Raw genomic sequence first — 17393 nt, forward strand, 5'->3', positions numbered from 1 at the left:
ACGAGTCAACAACAAGAACAACGTAAGACGTGTTCGAACTATGAGGCTCCAACAGACAGTTATCATCCGGTGTCCGATAGTGCCAGCTATTAACGAACAATTTAGTAACACTTAACTGCTTTGCCGGTAGCGGTCCTGTAACTAAACCAATAGCACTTAACTGTTTCCCTATAGTTCTTTTGACTTTTATTTGTGTTTGGTATAGCGGATTTTTGTTTCTCTTCATCTTTTTACCGTTTTAATTTATGTTATTAAGCAAAACTAACAGAGTAAAAGACTCACTCACATTCCATATTTCCACCAAATCTGAATTGTATGAATCTTTTGTTTCTGAGAATGAAAATTTATTTTAGCCTCTAATCTACGATACTTGAAACAAACCACTTTCGATTCCTTGCTCTTTTTTTAAAAAAATCATTTTTTATGGTTTTACAATGTGGCTTGAGATCTAACTTTTGAATTACAAAATTTTCAGTTTAAACAAATTTGCACAAGTCATCGATCATAGTTCTGGTTACCTTGTAGTTTAACTTTTAGAGGCTGTTGGTACGAGGGTGAGAAGTCAAAGGTTCAACCCTTGCCTCTCACATTGCCACTTAATTGTGGCTTCCTCCAACAGAATTTCCCATCTCTGCATAGATTAGATTAGAATAAATTATACAAATGTTATTCTTATAGACAAAAAAAAAGTAATTTAACTTTTAATTTTCGAGTTTCATGAACCAGATCTCAGCATTTTGTTTCAAGTTTAACGGTGACGGAAGATGGGATCATGGACCCTCTTAGCACAATTATATGTTCAAAAATAAGTTTTTCAAATACAATGCTATAATAATATACAATAACTCAAAAAACATCTCATCCATACAATATATCAAATATTTCAAAAAAAAATTATAATAAAAATTTTTCATATACACTGCTACAGTAAAATTTTTCAAAAACACTCTTAAAAACAGTGAATCCAAACGGTGCAATAAGGGGGAATGTTTCAGCTACCCCCTAAATTAGTACAAAATTAACCCAAAGTTTAACTTTAGACTTCCTTAACAGATATATATATATATATATATAAAGGACGATTAGGCACTTTGAACTTGCGCCCTCAAAGGAAATGTCTGTGTCACAAAAGGAGAAAATTTGATAAAAGAACCTTTCCATTCATCCACAAATAAGATCTCATTCAGGCTACAAGAGGTTTCCTGCTGCTTTCTTCTACCTTCTTCTGCCTTTAGATTGTAGGTCTTGTTCTGGAATCGGAGTCCTTTCGACTTTATAAGTTTAAAGAGGAGTACATTGAAACTGTGTGATTTCCAAATTTTTAATCAAACGATTTGATAAAACTGATAGAAGTCTTCGCCGAAGGCTTTAAGAATAAGTGCTCAGCATGACTGAGCTAAATAATCAACACAGAGAAACTGAATCATTTCTGTAAAGTAGATTTATAGACAACAGGTACTGACAATAAAGTTTCAGCAAGCTCCAACTCTGAACATTCAGGACAGCAGAAGATTCAGTAATCAGGTATAGATGTAAAGCAGTATCCTTGGGCGCCTCTCCAGGAATAATATGCAATTCGAGTTTCATAAAATCCTGCAGCCAAATGTAGACATGAATTAGTTATACTTCCTCGGCTTCTAGAGCAGAATGTGTAGCCCGATCAAGATTTATATAATTCCTTGTATTACTAGGACGAAAATGAAGTGCATCATCCACAAGAAGACACACAGACATAAAAAAGCCATTAGACATAGATGACTGCAAAAACAACGTCTCACATACCGGGAAGGAAGGCGAGGATCCCCAATCCAAGGAGGCTGTATGCTTGCGATAGCTCTCCTCCCATATGACCAGTAAAGATGAAGCACGCAAGCAAGAGGAGTAGGCATCCGAGAAGTAGTAGAAAAAGAGCAAGGGCAATGGATTTCCATGGGATTTTATCACGGGATTTTGGAAAATAGTCAAACCGAGGGTCATTGTGCCTTGTCCCATCATCATAACCATAATTTTCGTCATCAGCAAGACGACTGTAGCGAATCTGCCGCCTAGATGCCATGTTGCCACTTGATTATCTGGAAAGGTGTCCAATAACTCCTCCGAATCCGAGCTTGACAGAACAGTTTCAGAAACAAGTTGCAGATATCATTAGCAGAAAGTACGGAGAAAAATCAAAGTTCAGCAATCAATTTGACATCACATCTTCTGTCCACAAACATCGAAAGTACAATAAAACTGGAAAATAGACAAGAAGTAATTCTCATGCTTTAGTGACCAGATAAAATTCTCAACCAGACATCACAATGGAATTCAATACATACAAAAGGAAAACAACTCCATTCCCCAACCCAGCAGATAATTCATCATGGATTATGATCAACTTTACCAAGCTTCAAGCAAAACTGCAGATAATTCATCACCTTGAATTAGTTTCCAAATTTTTGTTCGTAGAAATTAAATGGAGCAAAGCTGGAGATAAACATCTTGGGCCAAATAAATTAGGCAGCATAACAGAGTAGACAAACCTCTACAGCAGCAGATCAAAGCGGATAAAAGTCTTCCATGTCTTATTTACGTTCGATGCAATTAAACTTCCATCTAGATAATATACATACTTTCCTGGGTCTTCTCGACTGAGATAATCAAATCATTAACCCAAACTATCATGTTTTCATGCTTGAAAGTGAAGCAGTAAGTAGCATAAAATTTTCTCAAGATTCTGCTCGCAAGGTAACAACAAATGGTACACATATGCATATAGGGCATATGCCACCAGGTGAAAGAGAGGCAAAAGCAATTACAAAATCGTGAATAATTGGTATTGGTCTTATCTGTTTTAATCTATAAATGTTCCGTCTCATTTGGAAATGAAATAGGATTTCCAAATTTCAAACAAATATCCATGAATAAGAGCTGTCTTTCCTTTTGTCTTTTTGTTTTTCAGTTGAGCACAATGAGTGAGACTTATCAAAGGATAGAGTTATAAATGCTTGAGATGACGAGAATTTTGGCCGCTTGGGGATGGAGATAATACTATAAAATCATACAATTTCACTCATTTTGCTGTGACTAAGGTACAAAATATTTGAACCAATAGAACAATTCTATACCAGCAGAAGAAATCAGAGTCCATCGTTGTGGTTTAATAACAATGCATTCCTAGTCAGAAATTACTTCAAACAGTGGATAGGCATTTTGCAGCACACAAACACAACCACAGAAGCATGCTTACATATACAGATATACTCTATACATGGTGGAAAAGTATACCAAGTTCGCTGGAGAAGGTTACCGGTTAAGCAGAGTTGCCAGTTCCGGAAAACTGTCTATGGCTGTTTGTTTACTGGATTTGATTGAAACAACTTTGTTTTATCAGAGCTTCCATGCCTAAGGACCTGCGGGATCGGGATCGGGATCGGGATCGGGGGGGAGTCCGCAACCAATCCTGTTTTCTTTTCTTTTCATTTTGATTTTATTCCTACCTTGGAGAACGCGATAGCTAGATCGGCATCGCACCACAGTTTGTATACCGTGTAGGAATTATTCCTCTGGCCCGACATTTTTGTTCTTTAAGATCTATTTTCTGTAAAATTTCCAAAAGGGCTATTCTAGCTCTGCATTCGTTTCGTACTTCTTAAAGCTGTGCTGTGAAGAAAGAAAGAAAATTGATCCTTTTATCTGTCTAAGCAGGTTTCTTCTTTTATTAATTACTTACTATTAAAATTCGTTGAAACCCAAAAAAAAAAAAAAGAAGTTCCCAAAAGTTTGTATTAAGAGGTTCTCCTCAGACGAGCTGAAATTACAAGTCAAAGGCAATTTAGAACGATTTACAACGACCACTGGATCGATCCAACGGTCAGGAGAGATTCATAGGTCTTCTCCGCTTTCAATTTCAAAGTTGAAAAATTAATTGTGAAGGAAAATTAATATTCTGCCAGTCATGTACACACCAAAAAAGGGGAAATGAAAAGGAAGAGGGAATTTTTTATCGTCTCCCTCTTCAAGACGGAACCCTTTTGGAGAAATGATTACAAAGAACAAACTTTATTTATTTATTTATTTATTTTGGTGTGGATCTTTAATGATTGCATTTTTTCTACGACAACTAGGCAACTCCTAGAGAAAGTACAGATTATTAGTAATTTATTGTCACCCAAAACATATTCCCTCCGTCTCACTTTGATAGTTCTGATTATTTTTTTACACAGTTTAAGAAAAAATAGTTAACTTTGTTAGAACAATCAATTTAGGTAACTATTTTTCTAAAGTACCCTCACATTAATTAGAATATAACTTTATGGAAACTTGAATTGATAATAAAAAAAAAGAATCAACTCTCATTAAATGGAGTAGGTTTATAGTAACAATAACTTACATTGAATAAGTGTATTTTAAAAAAATTAAAATACAATTACATTTTTCAATTGGAAACTATACTATAATTTGAGATAGATGAAAAAGAAAAACAGGACTATTAAAATGGGACGGAGGGAGTAATATAGTAGTTGATCTGCTTCTCATCCAACCTACACCACTTGCGGGTTGCTTGCAAATAATTGGGGCTGCGACAATTTACGTTGGATTCACTGACTGAGAGCGAAGGCCCACCACCATGCACGGAATGAATTATTCCTTGTTAATCACTCCTTGTCCAAAATAATGGCCTACTTTTCTATGTAGCCTGAGCTCTCCACAACGGCGTTCCCTAGGATTCTTTCGTTTCTAACCTACCGGGATTGATACAGTTACTGAGAAAAATAATACTCCCTCTGTCCCACTTTAATATTTCTGATTCTTTTTTCACACAGTTTAATAAAAAGAACTTTGTTGGAACAATCAATATAGGTGGATATTTTTCTAAAATACCCTCACATTAATTAGAGTACAACTTTATGGGAACTTGAATTGATGGTAAAAAAAAGAATCAACTCTCATTAGATGGGGTAGGTTTTTAGTAACAACAACTTACATTGAATACAACTACATTTTAGGAACATTAAAATACAACTACATTTTTCAATTGAAAAATAGACTACAATTTGGGACAGACGAAAAAGGAAAACGTGACTATCAAAGTGGGACGGAGGGAATAAGAAAAAGTAAAGAACTAGGCTTTATTTCTTTGTAAAGTTGATATACAACTCATAACATGAAATTGTTTTATTTATAGAGATCAAAACAATTTCATTAACTATTCCACTAATTCCACTAGCTACTTCATTAATTCCACTAACTACTCCATTGACTCCACTGATTCTACTAACTCCGCTAATTAGGTAGAACAAAACAAATAAATATGATCAATTGAAAACAAGTGAATATTTCTAAGAAGAATGAGGAGAGTCAAACTGAACTTGTATGCGCCAGACAAGTGCACTGACTATTACAAATTTTTTATGTCAAGAGTTTTAGAATATTTTAATTTTTTTTATTATATGGTAACATCTAATCTAATCTATTCCTACTTTAACCTACACTTAGAATAAGTGACCCAACGGCACACTATGCATTCGTATGAATTTAGAAGAAGCCACGTATAATTGTATATTGATAGGAGTTCAACATTTGAACCTTGACCACCTACTCTACCAAGATTTAAATTTTTTTATGATGACCAACTGTCCTTGTTATTTTAGAATATTATAATTGATCACAAAGTTTTGCACGTAAAACTGGTACAATTTTAAATGCTCCATGATGTGTGCACTGGGAGAACCACGTGACATCAGTAGAGGGTTGAAAAGTAACTTGCCAAAACCACCAATTTTGGGAACAAACATGAACAGATGATAACAAAAAAATCCGAATGTCTGAAAATATAACAAATTGAACACTTTTCACTTGTTATACAGAAATTTCTAAAATCCAAAAAGATATGGATTTTGAGTAAATAAAAACTAATGTAATTTGATTTACCAGAAAACTTATACGGGGCAGGCTTTGTAAGAAAATAGTAGTATCAATAACAGCAGAAACACAATAGGCCAACGCTGCTTATAAATGCGGGGGGAGAACTTCAGAGCTTAAAGATAGAAAAAAAAAGGGCAAATTATCTAATTGGCCCTTTAACTCTTTGTCTAGGTAAAATTAAGCCCCTCATCTATTTTTTGCTGACTTTAAACCCTCGAACTTGTAAAATGGGAAATCCGTGGCCCTTTTAGCCAGTTTCTCCGGTTTTGCAACCGGATGACCAATTCACACGAACGCCATGTGCTTCTTTCAAGGGCATTTTTGTCCTCATATTCTAAGCAAAAAGGGCACACATAGTCCACCTTTCTATTTGATTTCCCTCACCTCCCTTACTCTTCCCTGCGCAACCCCCACGCAATCCCATGGCCGTCTCTGTCACATTCTCGGGGATTGCTTCCAAATTCTGCACATCTAACAAAACCTCCCAGTCCAAATTCCTAGATACATCTGCACTCTCCTCCCGAGCCATCACCGGCATGTCATCATCATCCAGAAACATGCTCAGAAACCTCTCTCTCATCAACTGCTTCATCCACTTCCTCCCACTCAAAATCCTCATTAACTTCTCTATGATCCTCAATCTGAAAAGAATCCCAACAGAGCCTAAGGCTTGGATAATCATCACCCTCACTTATATCATCATCGTCAGCACTAAAATCAATCTCAACGTCATGGTTTATATCAGAATCCGATTCCGACCCGATATCCACGACTCGCAACCCGGTTACAAAATGGTCCCCACCCTCAAAATTTTCAGCTACGAACCCTGAATTTTCCACATTTGCCAAAGTGGGCTCTCCGAGAAACCCTAGATTCAGATCAAGATCCAAATGGGTCGGCTCCATTCCGTCGTTTCCTTCATGAATCCTGAAATTCGGGTCAGCATCGGAAATCTCCGGGTCAATCACCACACAGGTTGTGGAGGACAATTGGGACTGCTCAACTCGTTGGTGCAGGAGGTCCATAACGAAATTCACCTGATTCTCGCGGTCGAAAAAATCAGCGCTGGTGACAACCGATTCGGGCTCCGACACGATGTCGCTGGGGGGATCAACCAATAGCATCGAAATCGGAAGACCAGTAGGGATCGAGATGATGGCGGTGGGGATGGGTTTGATGATGAGAAAAATCTACTTCTTCAATGACGTCGTCTAGGCCGTCATCGTCCTGGTGGAGTCTGAGTAGTTGAAGCAACGTCGTCTCAGCCATTCTGTTTCAGCGGGGTGGGGAGAGTAGGAGGAATAAAAATGAGAAAGGAAACACCTTTTTTTCGAAAATTATTTTTTATCTAAAAATTCTCATCTTTTTGCGTTTTCTTTTGTTTGATATTCTACGGCATGGGGCAAGGGGGTAGGTGATCAGCAATTTCCCCTTTTATTTTCTCTCTCTTTTTGACTAAAAATGAGCACTTTTCCAGCTTCCTTCGGTGGATTATGTGTGCCCTTTTTGCTTAGAATATGAGGACAAAAATGCCCTTGAAAGAAGCACATGGCGTTCGTGTGAATTGGTCATCCGGTTGCAAAACCGGAGAAACTGGCTAAAAGGGCCATGGATTTCCCATTTTACAAGTTCGAGGGCTTAAAGTCAGCAAAAAATAGATGAGGGGCTTAATTTTACCTAGATAAAGAGTTAAAGGGCCAATTGGATAATTTGCCCAAAAAAAAAATTGATGGATTATCACGCGTTATGCGCAATAATTATCGTGCATTTGTTTATTTGGAAAAAGATGTACTACAAAAAGGCAGGGTCTAGCCCAAAGCAACCCAACCATGTCCATGTGATTCATTTCTGGTGATTCTTGGGAAGTTAGCTTAATAATGGATCACATCACATGGTTCATTTCTTTTGTGCACGTCTCCAATAACACACTACTATTGTTAAGCATTTTGACGACTCTTATTTATTTAAAGGTGCAATCGAGCTCAATTATTATACTACTCAAATTCAACACAAGTTATAAAAACTCATGTTAGAGATCGAACTCATCAAACTCTTGAAAGTCAAATTCAAGTTCGAATTTGATTTTATTTTGTCTTATTCGAGTTCCAGTTCAGATAAATCGAATTTAATTGAGTCTAATCAAACTTAAGAAATATAAATTTATATTTTATATGATTTTAAATAAGGGACAAAACAGGCATTAGGAGTAGATTAGCACATATGGTGTCGATTTACAAAAAAATAAAAAAAAATAAAAGAGAGAGAGAGAGAGAGCTAGAGTAGGAAGTTTTTGCATTTATAATAGTAGAACAGAGTAATTAAAACAAACATCCAAAGATATCATGGTGATGCACCCTTGTTATATATATATATATATATATAAAGTAAGAAAAAGGTTGCAAATAAGTGGATGGTATAGGCTTGAAATATCATCATAAAAGCAAAAGTAATGACGTGGGCATGACGACGGAGACGGAGGCAACGATCAAGGTTGCGAGGAACCGTCACCGATCCCGCTTTCCCACCCCTTTTGTTTTCTTCCTTATTTTTTTCTCTTCTTTATTTTTTTGATGTTCGGATAATATTCATCCTATAATTTTTTTTTATATTTAAAATGATATTTAATTTCTCTAAATACTGATTAAAAAAATAATAACGACAAATTCATCGTGACATTGAAACAACAGTTGAAAAAGGAGCTGAAGGAAGGACGTCCTTGTCCTCCTCCCCGCATCGCACCTCCGCCTCTCTCTCATTCTGCCTATATAATACTTGTCGCGCTATTAATTCGTAAATGTTCATGTATATTGTATATACGTGTACATCATATATTATTATATATATCCAAAAAATACGTATCTATTTCACAAGGGGGAGTTAGGATCCGACTCCGTCACCGTCCCCGTCGGACCCCCACCATTGCAGCTCTCCCTCTCCCCGTCCGGTCATTGCTCCTTTTTTTTGTCTTTGGTCGTATCGGAGTGCGAGAGGGAGGGAGGTTCACGGCTCAGGGCTGTTTTTTCCTTGCATTTCTTCCCCCCAAGGTCCCCACTTTTTCTTATTCCAAAGCGAATCATAAAATGAAAGTACTATCTATGTATTTTGTACATTTTGATTTGTGCAGCAGTACAATTTTATGCGTCCACTCAGTCGATTTTTCTTGAGCTAAGATATGTCTAGTATTGGTGATTCATTTTCTTTTAATTTTGTTACGTTTAGTTGTAATGCCTGCTTCTTCTTCTTTGAATTTTAATATAAACTCCACGCATTTGCCGTTTATTTATTTTTTCTTGTTGTTGCATCAGAAGCTCAATTGCCGTTAGTTTTAATTCCCGTCGTGTTGTTTGTTAAACCCCCCCCCCCCCTCTCTTCTTTTTGTTAAATGCTCTGATTTTGCATTGATAATTTTTCCTGTTTCGAGTCAGAGAATGGAATTGATTTGATTTATTTATTTATTTAGTTGTTGGATACGACATTTTCGTTTTATATTATCGTGTCTGTATGGAATATGCAGTGTATTTTCCTGCACAAACTCCCACCATCTTTATCGTTAGCCTTTTTTCTTTTCAAATTTTGTCCTGTTTTGTTCATTGGATGTGCAACTACTTTCCTCTTTTCTATCAAATATATGCGATTTTCTGTTTGATAGTGAACTCAACAAGGTCATGTTCATTCTATTCATCTATTGGCGATTTTTTCTTTCTCTCTCTCCTTTTTTTTTTTCTAAACAGGCAACTATAAACTCAACTGATTCTTTACATATTGGGCTGTACCTAGACTATTAAAGTTTCCAGTTTTACTTTGGAGTTTTTCATTCGTCTTTAATGCCATCATCCAAGCGTATATTCACAATAACAAGTCTGCTTTATCAACAATATGCAGTCCCATTTGTATATTTATAAATTTCTTTGCAAATTGATTTGGAATGGCCGATTTCAACTTGTTGATCCATGACATGTTGAATTCAAATCTTCTTCTTTGCAGCCTCTTTATTAAGTGTACTTGAAATTGTAGAAAGTCATGGGAGGATTCTTACTTCGTCGCTGATCCATTTGCCAGCCTTTTTCCAGTTACAGTCTCAGTGATTTTACTGGAGATGCTTGCTTTTTGCTAAGGTACAATCAAGTCCCATATGATCCAGCAATATTTAGTTGACAATCCATTTGTTCATGGCTAATTTAAAAACTGATCTCACGTCAATTACTAGAGTTTAGACTCCTTAAAGTACGTGTTACCCGTGCCATATTTTCTTTTTTCTGAGTTTTTGAGTCTTACCATAAAGTTTCATTCCTAAGTGATACTTTCCTCATGCAGAGATAAACCTGTGGCAAATTTGATGTCTTGCTGACCAATACTTATTTAGCATATATTTTCAGATTATGGCCTGAATTGCATTTATCCCTTACCACTTTTTCATGTCTTAACTTCAAAAAGTAACACTTTCCAGGTTTTAAGTATATCTACATGTTTATTATTCTCCATGGATTCTCATTGTCTGTTTTTTTCGGAGCCTGCGGCTACATTGTGTGTCACAGTGTCAGTTACATTGTTTGTAATTTGTTGTTGCAGTACTTGTTGGTCAGGTTGGCATCATAATTGTTGTAACTTCCTTTTGACTCAGTTTTCATTATGGGTGCTTGTGTGTCAACTCCATCCCATAACATTAAGGCCCGGAGGAGACCTTATTATCGGCCAAGAAAACATAAAGGGAAGCTTTCTAATAATGTAGCAGATGGGATTCGAAAAAGGAACAGTGATGCTCGAGTAGCAGATTTTTCACTTAGTGAGTTTGTTCACACAACCACTACCTGCAGGAGATCTGAGGTTTCTAATGCGACATTCCATCTTACTCAGTTGCAGTGGCACCATAGTCAAGTTGATGCTAATGGTATGCTTTAAAATATATGGCAAACCTTAGTAAAAGTTTTGGATATGAACACAATACCTAGGCGTATACACCTTTATCAAAGCTAAATAGACACTATGTAATTTTATTGCATTGGATGCCTGATAGGAGGTAGAACTGTATCTTATTGAGGGACTGTTACGGGTATCCATGGTAATTAGTTGAAGGTGAGAAGAGAAACTAGCTAGTTTACTGAAATCACATAGAGTTATTCATCTGTTATGGTGATGGGAGACTTCAGATATATTATCGTGTGACAGGAATAGTAGAAGAAATGGTGCTAGAGTATCTTATGCATTTTTCTTATAGCATTTTAATAATTTTGTTTATCAACATATGTGAGCATGGGCTCATTGATGGTTTCTTCCTTCTTCTTAGTTTGACATAGTAGTTGTTAAACACTATCTGCCGAAGGATATGTAGCTTAAAAAATTAAAAGTAACCAAGATATCCATGTACTTGCAGTTATTTGTCACGAAGATGCATGGTTTGACACACTCAGCATTCTGGACTCAGATTCCGATGATGACTTTAGCAGTGTTCATGGAGGTAATGGATATTTATCATATGGTTGAGACTATCCCAAGTCATTCTCTTATGTTAATTTAAGTCCCCTCTTTTCAAGTGTTGACACATTATCTAGGTCTATGTTCCTATCTAAAGTTTTAATAATAAAGGTAAAGCTTTCATCTTTATTTTTCTGACAAGTGGCTGAAGCAAAAGGTACTATAGCATATACAGAGTCTTTGTTCCTTGTAAACGATCTATATTTTGTATCATTTTGATAATAAGAAAATGAAAAGAAGAAAGTTTGCTAATCTTACGCCTTTTAAGGAAGCTGCTTCTACAAAGCACACCCATCATCAAACTTTAGTTGAAATAGCTTTTCGTAGTACAAAATAAGGATTCTTTTGTGTATTTGTGTATAGACATGCATCTAAGACACAATTAAGACATTCTTGTTTACCTTGAAGCCCATTTCTTAAGGCAGTAGGAGTTGTAAATAGTGGCTTGCCAATGAGGAGTACATTGAGAACAATTTAGTATTAGTGCATTTTAATCTTTACCTTTTTAAAGTAAAATTTTGTTTTGGTACTAGTTTTGATTCAAGTACTTAACACCAGGTAAAGAATTGTCAAAGAGATTGGGGCTGCAAGTGTAATTGTTTGGCAAATCAACTTTTATGGGGAAATCTATTGTTTTCAACTACAGAAGAAATATCATGTTCCTCGTTATCAGATACCATTAACTCAACTAGGTTCTGAGACCTGTACCTATCTCCTCCTCTTTTTCAGATCTCAGTGCTCACCGAGACATGGTGTGTTGCTTTAGCTGTTTATGCTATCTGTAACATATTTTCCATAGCTCCACGACTTACCATAGTATACGTTTGGATCATTTTACTGACACTGTTTCGGTAAAAAATAAACATAGAATATGTCTTTAAGTGGTAATGCAGTATTTCATTCGTTAATTTAGCTAAGGAGCCTTACTTTTATTTTTGTATTTTGTCTCATCTGCAGACGTTTTACCTATCAAATCCAGTGGACAAGTGCTTCAGTACGAAACTTCATCATGCTTTATGGATAGCAAGTGCACATACAAAGAATACCATGAAAGATATTTGAAAATAGATAATGGTAAGTCAGAGAAGCGCATGAGCATAGATGGAGTCAAGGAGCCAAACAAATATGCACTTGTAAGCACTCAAGGGTATGAACTGCCATGCTTAGCACAGACTGAAGAGCTTGGAACCAAAAGGAAGAAACTGTTAGATCGTGCTTATGGAAGCTTTAGTGGTTTAAAAGAGGATAAGCATGAAATGGAGGAGAAAACCCAAGAGCACATGTTGAAGTCTGTTTTACCTAGACTTGTCTCTTCTGTAAGCTTCAATGACAAGATCATCACTGGATTAAGTGCACATCCACAGTCTCAAAGAAAGAAATCTACCGTTATTAGGCTCTCTATAAAGAGGACATCTGTTGATGGAGAAGAACCGAATGAATTCTGTAAGTATCTTACGCAAAGACTTAAAATAGTATGATCAGTGTTGGAAATCTCTTTGTGGTATATCCTGATACTTTTATTACGAAATAAAATTTCATGAGTCCATACTTCTCTTCAATTGCCTTTGTTTTATGAGATTGTTATTTAGCATTGTGATGTAAAGATGAATATGGTGAATTCGAACCCATAAGCTTATATTCTCCCCAATTAGTTGTACATGATTTTCATTCACTAGGATGTGGTAATTTGTTGTGGTTCTATCCTTAGTAGCATCAGTAAAAAATTTCTGTTGTATAGGATTCTAATAAGCATTCTTTTGTCGTAGGTGAATCCAAAAAGTATCTTTATCGCCCCAGAGCAGGACTTCTAATCCCATGTTGTACAGAAGAGAAACCAACTTTAGGAAGTTGGTCAGTGATAGAACCCTCAAAATTTTCGCTCCGCGGTGAAAGTTATTTTAAGTACGGTGTTGCCTCAAATCCACTGACCTTTATAAATCTTCATTCTTCATTCTCCTTACATTTAACAGATAAATGCCCTTTCAATTACTATTGCAGAGACAAGAAGAAATGCCCTGCTCCAAATTATTGTCCATATACTCCAATTGGTGTTGATTTATTTGCGTGTCCCAAGAAGATTAACCACATTGCCCAGCACTTGGAGCTTCCTTCTGTGAAAGCAGATGGCAAAGCTCCTCCTCTCCTTATTGTTAACATTCAGGTATCAATTCACATCAATTAAATGCATTGTGTTCTGTTCAGGATTTATTCAAAGGATAAACTTCGTGATCTTTGAGCAAAGTGCTTTACCTGTAATTCCTCAACATTCTTTATTTTGCTGCAGTTGCCCACATATCCTGCACCAATGTTCCTTGGTGATAGCGATGGGGAGGGCTTGAGTCTCGTATTATATTTCAAACTTTCTGATACTTTTGAAAAAGACATCTCTCCACAGTTTCAAGAAAGCATTAAGGTAGTATACCTCTTTCTCTTTCTCTGACACTGTTTAAGGACAAAGAACATCTCCTTGGCTGTGGTTGCTTTATTTCCAATATAGTATTTGCCATTGGGCTGCCACTTATATTCTCTTTTGGGTCTATCTGTTTGCTCTAGCCCCAGGAAATTCATCATTGTAGAAAATTATCTCAATTTTATGGTTAGAATGGGCTAAATTATTGGGGCATCTATAGAAATTTTCTTTTTGCGAGCTAGTTGGATCTGCCTTGAATGATAGATAATAGGAAATTGCTTAGTTCTGATACACATTCTTGATGATGTTAAACTTGTACCGGAAGACATTTTGGAACTAGCCAATCTTGTTAAGTTTTCCTGATCTCTGTGCCGCGTGTCTTCAGCATGCAAAATGAAGAAGCTGGATACAACATCCATATGAGAAATTGGTATTGTATTCATATCAGTTTGAAACTTTTCTCTTCGAGTTACTGCTATTATTGAGTGTAAAATGAAAACTAGGAACTTGTCTCCTTGTTGACCTTTCACATGAATGTTAAGCAACTTTATTCTCATTCAATGCGGGTATTTTGTAGGTCTTGCAAATGCTTCTTAGGTATCGTGAACTTGAGAGTAATCATACATGTCACACATCCTTATGATTGGTTTATTTGCATTTTTGCTATTTCATTTTTTGTATGGTAGGGGGAAGCAATAAAGGTGTTGTAGCAACTTCTTACTCTTAGGAGGAAATAGAAATGACTTGCTCAATCATTGGTGTGGAAGTATGTTTTTCATTTTGTTTTCATTGATGTCAATTCTTTGTGCTGCAGAGGCTGGTTGAGGATGATATGGAGAAGGTTAAAGGGTTTGCAAAAGAATCTACTGTTCCTTTCAGAGAAAGGTTGAAGATAATGGTCGGGGTGGTTAATGCAGAGGATCTTGTCTCAACCTCTGCTGAAAGGAAGCTATTACATGCTTACAATGAGAAGCCAGTCCTATCCCGTCCTCAACACAACTTTTATCAGGTAAATACACATAAAGCTAGACACTGTGGTTCTGCTGATGCCCAATTGAAAATTGACCCCAGCACTCATTTTTTCATTCTTGTTGCGTACTAGTGGTTAGTATAGATTTTGGGCTGGTCTATTGTAAGCTTAAGCTCTATCCCGCATAGGAATGCATAACAAGAATCTTCAATTTCGGGAATTTTTTTTCTAATTGCATGAGAATTTTCTTACTTTCTCCTTTAATGCAGGGACCCAATTACTTTGAGATTGATCTCGACATCCACCGCTTCAGCTTCATCGCAAGAAGAGGATTCGATGCTTTCCGAGGACGTTTAAGAGAGGGAATACTGGATTTGGGATTGACCATTCAGGTTCGGAATCTATTACCTTTCGCATTGTTCATTAGTTTAGGTTTGTGCGTTTATCTCGGCCAAACGCACCGATGCCAATTGGTTCGAGAAGCAACTAACTTTCTCTTTACCATGTGTACATAGGCCCAGAAACAGGAAGAACTGCCGGAGAAGGTGCTTTGCGGTGTCAGACTGAACAAGATAGATTTCGTTAATCATGGTCAAATTCCCACGCTAGTGAGGCTGGAGGATGATTGATTCCTGCAATGATGATTCACACGGTCTATAGTCACTAACATGTTCAGTGGGGTAACGGGGTCTCTTGGATACATGGGGTAGCAATTGCTTCAAACTTCTAAACATGTAAAATGAAACTTAACTCCTCTCATACGAAAATGAAATGTCAATGGCAAATGATTTTGCCAAAACACAAATTTTTAGTTCCACGTCAGAAACACAAATTTTTGTCTTGGAATCGTACTGTTACTTCGGTCTGTTTTATTTCCAAGAAGTTACAAGAGTGATGGTTTTTAGGGTTGCCTCACGTCAAAATTTGAATTGAACTCGAGCTCAAAATATTAATCTCGTTAGCTTATGAGCCGGTTTGTGAGTTCGAGTATATATATATATATATAAGATTATAAATATATCCTTAATTTTTAATTATTTATTAAAAATATTATTTTATTCATTTTTTAAAAAATAGGATAATTATTTTTTATTTTTTTGAGCTTGAGTTTTAGATTAACCACTCATCGATCTCGAGTTCGACTTTGATAAGACTAAGTCAAAACTCGACTCAATTAGACCAAATCTGGATTCCACTCGACTCATTTGTAAACACCAACGACAAATGCTCCGGAGTCAAGAGACAGCACCTAGTTTCATTCTTCTGTCTCTTACTCTAAAACACAGCTGCTCCTAATTCCATCTTCCAAGCAATGGCGGTTGTGAGGGAAACGGAGCAGTATCTCCATTCTTCACCAAAATGGACCATTTCTTTAACAAAATTAACCATTAATCAGGCAAAACTTATATGTTAAAGTGGGTGCCTTGAGCACTAGTTCCAATAACACAAGTTACCTTGCAACAGTTACTAGTTTAGCAGTCGAGTCAGTGTTCCCATATATACGTATCGTATTAGCAAGATACTCCATTATTCAAGACTAAAATGAATTTCCACTTTATTACTGCAACTCACGACTACAAGTCTACAGTCGGGTTTGTTTGGATTGCTTCATATTTCTCCAATTTTATTTGCTTACATCATCTTTACAATTTCCAATACACCTTTTTATCTTCCCAATATCTTTTTATCTCACATACATCACATCACAAAAAGTGCTACAGTAAAAATATCCCAAATAATCTCAAATAACTTACAATCCAAAGGCCAAAGATAATAATAATATTTGATCCGTAAAATGGACTACTTCAACTAAAAACTTAATCACGCGATACCCAAAAACTACAACTTTGTTTATTATCAGAATGTATCTCTTCGTTAGCAAAAGTAACAGCTTTATCACAAGAACTTCATTAACAAAATGCGGTACCGTACATAAAAATGTACCCACCTTATTAGCCAAGCAGTATCAATTAATTTGCAGTTTTTAGCATTTTATTACAACGAGATTATCTTTTCCTTTGCAAGAAAAAGGCAAAAGGGCCAAAAAAAAAATATTTTTTTGTTCCCGGAATGATACGACGACTGTGGCCTGTGGATGTGGCTTCCCGCTCATTTCGCAACGTCGTCGACGGACTCAAGCTTGTTTCCAAGAACACCAAAGCTGTAGGACAGCCCAAGTAATTATATGTTTGAGTACATATAATATATATATAATAATATATGTAATATGTAATATAATTATGCATGTCATAACTGAAAAAACTAATGATTTATAGATATCCATATAATGATACATAAATATTAAACATATAGTATTTTATATGATTATGTATTAAATTGTCAGCTTGCGCTGGACCCAATTAAGCCCAAAGTTCTTATAATTTTGTCAGCTAAATACGAGCCTTATGGCAGTAAGCCTGAGATCTAGCCCAAATTTGAAACCGAAAAATCTTTTCAACTATGCTTGAAAATCAACCAACTTAAGGGGGAGACCCACTAAACTCCACTGTCCAGACAATTGCTGACTGGAAGGAGAGCTCAGTGGACCTTAAGGGGGGATCTCTCACACTCTCAAATCGATGTGGAAAAGGGGAGAGGGAAACACTCAGACTGACGCTAGCTATTAATCCTCGC

At 36.3% G+C, this 17393-nt stretch overlaps 3 protein-coding genes across 7 annotated transcripts; 1 reads left to right on the forward strand and 2 right to left on the reverse strand.

Moving 5' to 3' along the window:
* Nucleotides 1-1139: 1139 nt before the first annotated feature.
* Nucleotides 1140-3771, reverse strand: LOC113699386 (uncharacterized). 3 transcript variants are annotated; one of them, XM_027219732.2, is made up of 3 exons: nt 3268-3771; nt 1783-2107; nt 1140-1593 (listed from the first exon to the last, which is right to left on the reverse strand). In XM_027219732.2, exons 2-3 carry the CDS (start codon nt 2054-2056, stop codon nt 1514-1516), a joined length of 354 nt encoding a protein of 117 aa, XP_027075533.1. In that variant the 5' UTR covers nt 2057-2107; nt 3268-3771; the 3' UTR covers nt 1140-1513. The 3 variants fall into 3 exon arrangements, with proteins under 3 accessions (XP_027075533.1, XP_027075532.1, XP_027075531.1); XM_027219731.2 differs by having other exon boundaries at nt 3290-3769; XM_027219730.2 differs by having other exon boundaries at nt 1783-3769.
* Nucleotides 3772-6452: 2681 nt separating this feature from the next.
* Nucleotides 6453-7031, reverse strand: LOC113698861 (uncharacterized). Its single transcript, XM_027218810.1, has one exon. It carries the CDS (start codon nt 7029-7031, stop codon nt 6453-6455), a length of 579 nt encoding a protein of 192 aa, XP_027074611.1.
* A 1558-nt stretch (nt 7032-8589) lies between these two features.
* LOC140010922 (uncharacterized) lies at nt 8590-15605 on the forward strand. 3 transcript variants are annotated; one of them, XM_072058575.1, is made up of 11 exons: nt 8590-8951; nt 9892-10022; nt 10477-10795; nt 11279-11362; nt 12337-12822; nt 13146-13281; nt 13378-13540; nt 13664-13792; nt 14604-14798; nt 15029-15151; nt 15275-15605. In XM_072058575.1, exons 3-11 carry the CDS (start codon nt 10537-10539, stop codon nt 15386-15388), a joined length of 1689 nt encoding a protein of 562 aa, XP_071914676.1. In that variant the 5' UTR covers nt 8590-8951; nt 9892-10022; nt 10477-10536; the 3' UTR covers nt 15389-15605. The 3 variants fall into 3 exon arrangements, with proteins under 3 accessions (XP_071914676.1, XP_071914675.1, XP_071914677.1); XM_072058574.1 differs by having other exon boundaries at nt 8591-8951; nt 10529-10795; XM_072058576.1 differs by having other exon boundaries at nt 8591-8951; nt 9922-10022; nt 10529-10795.
* The last annotated feature ends 1788 nt before the right edge of the window (nt 15606-17393 follow it).

The sequence above is a fragment of the Coffea arabica genome, chromosome 7e (assembly GCF_036785885.1).
Source record: "Coffea arabica cultivar ET-39 chromosome 7e, Coffea Arabica ET-39 HiFi, whole genome shotgun sequence".
Classification (NCBI taxonomy): Eukaryota; Viridiplantae; Streptophyta; class Magnoliopsida; order Gentianales; family Rubiaceae; genus Coffea; species Coffea arabica.